Raw genomic sequence first — 9097 nt, 5'->3', positions numbered from 1 at the left:
GCAATGACGCGGCAATGACGCCGGAATCCCGCGGCAATGACACGGCAATGACGCCGGAATCCCGCGGCAATGACACGGCAATGACGCCGGAATCCCGCGGCAATGACACGGCAATGACGCCGGAATCCCGCGGCAATGACACGGCAATGACGCCGGAATCCCGCGGCAATGACACCAAGAATCGCACGGCAATCACGCGGCGATCACACCGGAATCACTGAACACACCAGCAGTGGTCTGCAGTATTCGCGGCTCTGACACCACGAGGGGACATGTGAGGGTCCCATAAATCTCCTCTGATAATCATCATCTGTCATCTCCTCCCGGGATTTATATGATCAGGTCACACAGCAAATACAGTGTAGTAGCGCTCCCAGTGTAGCAGCAGTGTAGTAGCGGAGTGCAGTGCAGTGGCGCCCTCAGTGTAGTAGCGGTGTGGTGGAGCCCTCAGTGTAGTAGCGGTGTGTGGTGCAGTAGCGCTCTCAGTGTAGTAGCAGTGTGCGGTGCAGTAGCGCTCTCACTGTAGTAGCAGTGTGCGGTGCAGTAGCGCTCTCAGTGTAGTAGCAGTGTGCGGTGCAGTAGCGCCCTCAGTGTAGTAGCAGTGTGCGGTGCAGTAGCGCCCTCAGTGTAGTAGCAGTGTGCGGTGCAGTAGCGCTCTCAGTGTAGTAGCAGTGTGCGGTGCAGTAGCGCTCTCAGTGTAGTAGCGGGTGCAGTAGCGCTCTCAGTGTAGTAGCGGGGTGCAGTAGCGCTCTCAGTGTAGTAGCGGGGTGCAGTAGCGCTCTCAGTGTAGTAGCGGGGTGCAGTAGCGCTCTCAGTGTAGTAGCGGGGTGCAGTAGCGCTCTCAGTGTAGTAGCGGGGTGCAGTAGCGCTCTCAGTGTAGTAGCGGGGTGCAGTAGCGCTCTCAGTGTAGTAGCGGGGTGCAGTAGCGCTCTCAGTGTAGTAGCGGGGTGCAGTAGCGCTCTCAGTGTAGTAGCGGGGTGCAGTAGCGCTCTCAGTGTAGTAGCGGGGTGCAGTAGCGCTCTCAGTGTAGTAGCGGGGTGCAGTAGCGCTCTCAGTGTAGTAGCGGGGTGCAGTAGCGCTCTCAGTGTAGTAGCGGGGTGCAGTAGCGCTCTCAGTGTAGTAGCGGGGTGCAGTAGCGCTCTCAGTGTAGTAGCGGGGTGCAGTAGCGCTCTCAGTGTAGTAGCGGGGTGCGGTGCAGTAGCGCTCTCAGTGTAGTAGCAGTGTGCGGTGCAGTAGCGCTCTCAGTGTAGTAGCAGTGTGCGGTGCAGTAGCGCTCTCAGTGTAGTAGCGGGGTGCAGTAGCGCTCTCAGTGTAGTAGCAGTGTGCGGTGTGGTAGCGCTCTCAGTGTAGTAGCAGTGTGCGGTGCAGTAGCGCTCTCAGTGTAGTAGCAGTGTGCGGTGCAGTAGCGCTCTCAGTGTAGTAGCAGTGTGCGGTGCAGTAGCGCTCTCAGTGTAGTAGCAGTGTGCGGTGCAGTAGCGCTCTCAGTGTAGTAGCAGTGTGCGGTGCAGTAGCGCTCTCAGTGTAGTAGCGGTGTGCGGTGCAGTAGCGCTCTCAGTGTAGTAGCAGTGTGCGGTGCAGTAGCGCTCTCAGTGTAGTAGCGGTGTGCGGTGCAGTAGCGCTCTCAGTGTAGTAGCAGTGTGCGGTGCAGTAGCGCTCTCAGTGTAGTAGCAGTGTGCGGTGCAGTAGCGCTCTCAGTGTAGTAGCAGGGTGCAGTAGCGCTCTCAGTGTAGTAGCAGGGTGCAGTAGCGCTCTCAGTGTAGTAGCAGGGTGCAGTAGCGCTCTCAGTGTAGTAGCAGGGTGCAGTAGCGCTCTCAGTGTAGTAGCAGTGTGTGGTGCAGTAGCGCCCTCAGTGTAGTAGCGGGGTGCAGTAGCGCTCTCAGTGTAGTAGCAGTGTGCGGTGCAGTAGCGCCCTCAGTGTAGTAGCGGTGTGGTAGCGTTCTCAGTGTAGTAGCAGTGTGCGGTGCAGTAGCGCTCTCAGTGTAGTAGCGGTGTGGTAGCGTTCTCAGTGTAGTAGCAGTGTGCAGTGCAGTAGCGCTCTCAGTGTAGTAGCAGTGTGCGGTGCAGTAGCGCTCTCAGTGTAGTAGCGGGGTGCGGTGCAGTAGCGCCCTCAGTGTAGTAGCGGTGTGCGGTGCAGTAGCGCCCTCAGTGTAGTAGCGGTGTGCGGTGCAGTAGCGCCCTCAGTGTAGTAGCGGTGTGCGGTGCAGTAGCGCCCTCAGTGTAGTAGCGGTGTGCGGTGCAGTAGCGCCCTCAGTGTAGTAGCGGTGTGCGGTGCAGTAGCGCTCTCAGTGTAGTAGCGGTGTGCGGTGCAGTAGCGCTCTCAGTGTAGTAGCGGTGTGCGGTGCAGTAGCGCTCTCAGTGTAGTAGCGGTGTGCGGTGCAGTAGCGCTCTCAGTGTAGTAGCAGTGTGCGGTGCAGTAGCGCTCTCAGTGTAGTAGCAGTGTGCGGTGCAGTAGCGCTCTCAGTGTAGTAGCAGTGTGCGGTGCAGTAGCGCTCTCAGTGTAGTAGCAGGGTGCAGTAGCGCTCTCAGTGTAGTAGCAGGGTGCAGTAGCGCTCTCAGTGTAGTAGCAGGGTGCAGTAGCGCTCTCAGTGTAGTAGCAGGGTGCAGTAGCGCTCTCAGTGTAGTAGCAGGGTGCAGTAGCGCTCTCAGTGTAGTAGCAGGGTGCAGTAGCGCTCTCAGTGTAGTAGCAGGGTGCAGTAGCGCTCTCAGTGTAGTAGCGGGGTGCAGTAGCGCTCTCAGTGTAGTAGCAGTGTGTGGTGCAGTAGCGCCCTCAGTGTAGTAGCGGGGTGCAGTAGCGCTCTCAGTGTAGTAGCAGTGTGCGGTGCAGTAGCGCCCTCAGTGTAGTAGCGGGGTGCAGTAGCGCTCTCAGTGTAGTAGCAGTGTGCAGTGCAGTAGCGCTCTCAGTGTAGTAGCGGTGTGCGGTGCAGTAGCGCTCTCAGTGTAGTAGCGGTGTGCGGTGCAGTAGCGCTCTCAGTGTAGTAGCGGTGTGCGGTGCAGTAGCGCTCTCAGTGTAGTAGCGGTGTGCGGTGCAGTAGCGCCCTCAGTGTAGTAGCGGTGTGCGGTGCAGTAGCGCCCTCAGTGTAGTAGCGGTGTGCGGTGCAGTAGCGCCCTCAGTGTAGTAGCGGTGTGCGGTGCAGTAGCGCCCTCAGTGTAGTAGCGGTGTGCGGTGCAGTAGCGCCCTCAGTGTAGTAGCGGGGTGCAGTAGCGCCCTCAGTGTAGTAGCGGGGTGCGGTGCAGTAGCGCTCTCAGTGTAGTAGCGGGGTGCAGTAGCGCTCTCAGTGTAGTAGCGGGGTGCAGTAGCGCTCTCAGTGTAGTAGCGGTGTGCGGTGCAGTAGCGCCCTCAGTGTAGTAGCAGCGTGCGGTGCAGTAGCGCCCTCAGTGTAGTAGCGGTGTGCGGTGCAGTAGCGCTCTCAGTGTAGTAGCGGGGTGCAGTAGCGCTCTCAGTGTAGTAGCAGTGTGCGGTGCAGTAGCGCCCTCAGTGTAGTAGCGGGGTGCAGTAGCGCTCTCAGTGTAGTAGCAGTGTGCGGTGCAGTAGCGCCCTCAGTGTAGTAGCGGGGTGCAGTAGCGATCTCAGTGTAGTAGAAGTGTGCGGTGCAGTAGCTCTCTCAGTGTAGTAGCGGTGTGGTAGCGTTCTCAGTGTAGTAGCAGTGTGCGGTGCAGTAGCGCTCTCAGTGTAGTAGCGGTGTGGTAGCGTTCTCAGTGTAGTAGCAGTGTGCGGTGCAGTAGCGCTCTCAGTGTAGTAGCGGTGTAGTATCGCTCTGTGTAGTAGCGTTCTCAGTATAGTAACGATGTACAGTGTAGTAGCGCACTCAGTGTAGTAGCGGTGTACAGTGTGTAGTATCGCTCTCACTGTAGGTGTGCGGTGTCAGTTGCCGGTAGCGGCTCACCTTGTCCCATTGCAGCCAGCGGTAGACGGCATTGTCCAGCTCGGAGTCCCCGGTCCCGGTGGGGATGAGTAGGTTGGAGTTGACGTCACCCCCCGGGTCCCCATCCTCCTCACCCGCTACAGCCTTAGCCCGGACTGCGCCACAAGCTCGACTAAACACTGCGCATGCGCCGAGCCGGCTACCCAACATCCACACGGCCCATGCGCTGAGTCTGAGCTGCGATTCGTATTGCGCATGTGCGGGTTTATGAGGAGAATGAATGTGCTCAGACAACACTTGATATTATGTAATAAAGATAAATCCTGCCTGCTCGTTACTCTATACCAGTCCTGTCCAACACTCATATTATTCATTGCATGGGATTCATAGAATGTTTAGGATCTTTTGCGGGGGTGTTCAAAACTGCCAGTATGCAAAGAGACCCCAGTATGGATCCAGTCCCTCCACTGGCCATTATCCTTGTATTGTAGGAACTGCCCAATCCCCACTGGTCATTATCTGTATTGTATGGACTGTCGTGTCCAATCCCCACTGGGGTCATTACCATGTCTATACATCCCATTCTTTGTATAGTGCACATTATCTCACCACACAATGCACACACAGCAGGAACCCGATCCCTTTTATCCCATGGATGCCTAATGTCACCACAAAAAGTCTTTAGAAATCAACTTTCATTAAAATAATTCCCAATGATCCTGTCATAAAGGTCCTTCTTCCTGTTACAGGGTGACAACGCACTGTCCCTGTCTCCCAACTATGCTTATGTGTTGTCACTCTGTCAGGCCGGCTCCCTCTGGTGACAACAAGCGTTCATTTCCACACATAATACGCAGGACATGTCCATTGTTGTCACCAAAAAATAGCAAATGAAGGCCTTGTTGCACTTTTATAACAAACCAAACCTCTCCTGTGTTGTCCCTCATGTTGGTCAGACGTGTAGAACTTTTATTTGCAGACGTGTTATTTAGCTACCACAGTGTTAGGCCTCATTCATAAAGGAGTACTACAGCGCACACGCATGCCAGTTCCGTGTTTGCCCGTGTGGATGCAGAGGTGTTCTGTACATTCAGTCCCCATTCATGTCAATTGGGATGCAGTGGCTGCACGAGAAAAACAAGATATTTGGGGGGCACACCCTAAAAGATGCATTAGAGATGGTGCAGCCATAAGACCATAAAACAGAACAAAATATAACAGCGCACACATGCAATAAAGACATTTACCTCGTGCAAGGCTTATTTAAAACATTTTCAAAAAACATTATCAAAAAATATGGGGATTTGGTCACACCGTATTGCTATATGGTGCTTATTCGCACAAGTGTGAACCGGGCCTAAGCCCACTTACTGCGACAAGGTACCCCATAATTAGTGGGTCCTATGCTATCCATAGACTGGGAGATCCGGCTTCTCTAAACCATGGGAGCAATACACTCCTCTATATGGGAGAACTAGAGGTCTCCACCCATGACTAGGGTTGCCACCTTTTCTTCAATCAAACCCGAACACTTTTGTGGCGCACAGCAATTTTTTGTATAAACTATACATATATTTTGCTACTAAATAACATTTCTAATCATATGAAGTTAAGAACAAGAGTCCCCCTTTACATCAGAGTCAACAGATTTCCCCTTTTACATCTGAGCTCGCAAAGTTCCCTTTCACTGTAAGGGGGGACTCTGCAGACTCTGATGTAAGGGAGACCTCTGGGGCTTCTAACATAAGGGATGCTCTGGGAACCCTGATTTAAGGGTGAACACTGAGAACTCTGATGTACGAAGAGGACTCTGATGTAAGGGGAAACACTACGGCTGATGGTGTAAGGGGGAACTCTGATGTAAGGGTGCTCTGAGAACCCTAATTTGCCTTACTGTACTTACTCAGAGGCAAGAGAGAGAAGGGGGGGAGACTTTAGTCACAGACATGGATGGACGGTGAGCCCGCTCACCCCTTAGCAGTCAGCACCAGATGGATCTGAGGCTGCTGGACTTCAAATTTCCGGCTCCCACTTTCCCTTTCTGAGGCACAGCGCCGGGGATTGGAGTGTGGGCAGACACAGAGGGGTAGGGGTGGGGTGGAAGAGGTGCAGATTGAGCCCTCTCTCCTCTCCCATCTGTATGTGTTGGGGGGGGGGGGGTGGTTTGTTAGTGCTGGCTTTAGGGGCTGTGAAAGAGTGAAATTGCATGGGGGGGGGGGGCCCAAGAAAATTTTTGCCCAGGGTCCAATCAATATTAAAGACGGCCCTGACCATAGGAGATAGCAATCCTGCACGTGCAGAAGTGGCTTATTGCTGGGGCCTTTCCCTGCACCTCTGTCTTCCTATTGAAGTCTCAGAGTCTTCTGATGGAATTCAAAATTACCTAAAGGTGTCCTGGCCCTAAATATAAACAGAAAAGGCAGTGCTACTACCCATCAGGGGCGGACTGACAACTGATGGGGCCCCCGGGCAATAGAAGATCATGGGGCCCCCTGCGTCCCAAGCCACACCTGGACAGGGGGACATTTGGGGGGAGCACACAAGGGGACACTGGGGGGAGCACACAGGGAGACCCTGGGAGGGGGAGAGTGCACAGGGGGACACTGGCGGAGGGGGAGAGCACACGGTGGACCCTGTGGGGTTGGAGAGCACATGGGGAACACTGAGGGGGGAAAGCACATAGAGAGACACTGGGGAGGGGGGAACCACACAGGGGGACACTAGAGGGAGCACACAGGGAGACCCTGGGAAGGGGAGAGGGCACAGGGGGGCACTGGGGGAGGGGGGAAGCACACGGGGGACACTGTGGGGGTTGGGGAGCAAACGGGGTCACTGGGGGAGAGCACACAGAGAGAACCTGGGGAGGGGGGGAAATCACATGGGGGACACTGGGGGAGCACACAGGAAGACACTGTGGGGGGTGGGGTGCACACAGGAAGACACTGTGGGGGGTGGGGAGCACACAGGAGGACACTGTGGGGGGTGGGGAGCTCACAGGAGGACACTGTGGGGGGAGAACACAGGAGGACACTGGGGGGAGGGGAGCACACAGGAGGACACTGTGGGGGGAGGGGAGCACACAGGAGGACACTGTGGGGGGAGGGGAGCACACAGGAGGACACTGTAGGGGGAGGGGAGCACACAGGAGGACACCGTGGGGGGGAGGGGAGCACACAGGAGGACACTGTGGGGGGGGAGCACACAGGAAGACACTGTGGGGGGAGCACACAGGGGAACACTGGGGGGGAGCACACAGGGGAACACTGGGGGGGAGCACACAGGGGAACACTGGGGGGGAGCACACAGGGGGAACACTGGGGGAGCACAGTGGGACACTTTGGGGGGAAGAGCACACAGGGGAACACTGTGGGGGGAGCACACAGAGGAATACTGGGGAGGAGCACACAGGGGAATACTGGGGGAGCACACAGGGGACCCTGTGGGGGGAGCACACACAGGGGGACACTAGGGGGGAAGCACACACAGGGGGACCCTGTGGGGGAGCACACACAGGGGGACACTGGGGGGAGCACACACAGGGGAACACTGGGGGACACACAGGGGAATACTGGGGAGGGGACACACAGGGGGACACTGGGGAAGGGACACTGGGGAGGGGACACACAGGGGGACACACAGGGGACACTGGGGAGGGGACAGACACAGGGGAATACTGGGGGAGCACACAGGGGACCCTGTGGGGGGAGCACACACAGGGGGACACTAGGGGGGAAGCACACACAGGGGGACCCTGTGGGGGAGCACACACGAGGACACTGGGGGGAGCACACACAGGGGGACACTGGGGGAGCACACACAGGGGGGGACACACAGGGGAATACTGGGGAGGGGACACACAGGGGGACACTGGGGAAGGGACACTGGGGAGGGGACACACGGGGACACACAGGGGGACACTGGGGAGGGGACACACAGGGGGACACTGGGGAGGGGACAGACACAGGGGAATACTGGGGGAGCACACAGGGGACCCTGTGAGGGGAGCACACACAGGGGGACACTAGGGGGGAAGCACACACAGGAGGACACTGGGGGGGAGCACACACAGGGGGACACTGGGGGGGAGCACACACAGGGGAACACTGGGGGACACACAGGGGAATACTGGGGAGGGGACACACAGGGGGACACTGGGGAACGGACACACAGGGGGACACTGGGGAAGGGACACTGGGGAGGGGACACACAGGGGGACACACAGGGGGACACTGGGGAGGGGACACACAGGGGGACACTGGGGAGGGGACAGACACAGGGGAATACTGGGGGAGCACACAGGGGACCCTGTGGGGGGAGCACACACAGGGGGACACTAGGGGGGAAGCACACACAGGGGGACCCTGTGGGGGAGCACACACAGGAGGACTCTGGGGGGGGGGAGCACACACAGGGGGACACTGGGGGGGGGAGCACACACAGGGGGACACTGGGGGAGCACACACAGGGGGACACTGGGGGAGCACACACAGGGGGGGACACACAGGGGGACACACAGGGGAATACTGGGGAGGGGACACACAGGGGGACACTGGGGAAGGGACACTGGGGAGGGAACACTGGGGAGGGGACACACAGGGGGACACTGGGGAGGGGACAGACACAGGGGAATACTGGGGAGGGGACACACACAGGGGAATACTGGGGAGGGGACACACAGGGGGACACAAACAGGGGAATACTGGGGGGGACACTGGGGAGGGGACACACACTGGGGGGACACACACTGGGGGGACACACACTGGGGGGGACACACACTGGGGGACATTGGGGGGACACATTTGGACACTGGGGAGGGGGACACACAGGGCAACACTGTGGGGGGAGAGCATACAGGGGGTTAGTGTGGAGAGGGGAGAGAGCACACTGAAGACTGGCCCGGGCTCCATACATCTGTACTGGTCACCCCCTCCCTCCGATGGCGGCCCTCCAGTAAAAAAAGTTTCACTCACCCCAGTCATGCCTGTAATCAATACCGCTAACCGCGCGCTGCTCCCTGCTGGCTCCTCCTCACTTCTCGTCCGTCCTAGGTGATGTAGTGTACAGTGCAAGCACCGGCGACGGACGGGAGGGAAGGAGGAGCCGGCGGGGAGCAGCGCGCTGTTAGCAGTATTATTACAGCCGCAACAAGGGGCCCCTCGTTGGGACGGCCACGGGCCCCTAATTGCTCCGGGCCCTCGGGCGGCGACCGAATGACCGATGGGTCAGTCCGCCCC

General features: G+C 57.8%; 1 protein-coding gene across 1 annotated transcript in view; it reads right to left on the bottom strand.

The window, feature by feature from the left end:
* The window catches only part of PGM2L1 (phosphoglucomutase 2 like 1), a 124298-nt gene extending 120210 nt beyond the window's left edge, over positions 1-4088 (bottom strand). The window contains exon 1 of the mRNA XM_077451205.1: positions 3885-4088. Within this exon, the coding sequence (XP_077307331.1) occupies positions 3885-4073 (189 nt within the window). The 5' untranslated portion in view covers positions 4074-4088. The remainder of the gene's footprint in view (positions 1-3884) is intronic.
* Positions 4089-9097: the final 5009 nt, after the last annotated feature.

The sequence above is a fragment of the Lithobates pipiens genome, unplaced genomic scaffold (assembly GCF_037356315.1).
Source record: "Lithobates pipiens isolate NorthernLeopardFrog02 unplaced genomic scaffold, aLitPip1_a1.2 Scaffold_23, whole genome shotgun sequence".
Lineage (NCBI taxonomy): Eukaryota > Metazoa > Chordata > Amphibia > Anura > Ranidae > Lithobates > Lithobates pipiens.
Note: the sequence above shows the minus strand (reverse complement) of the source record. Positions and strands in the feature narration are given on the sequence as shown.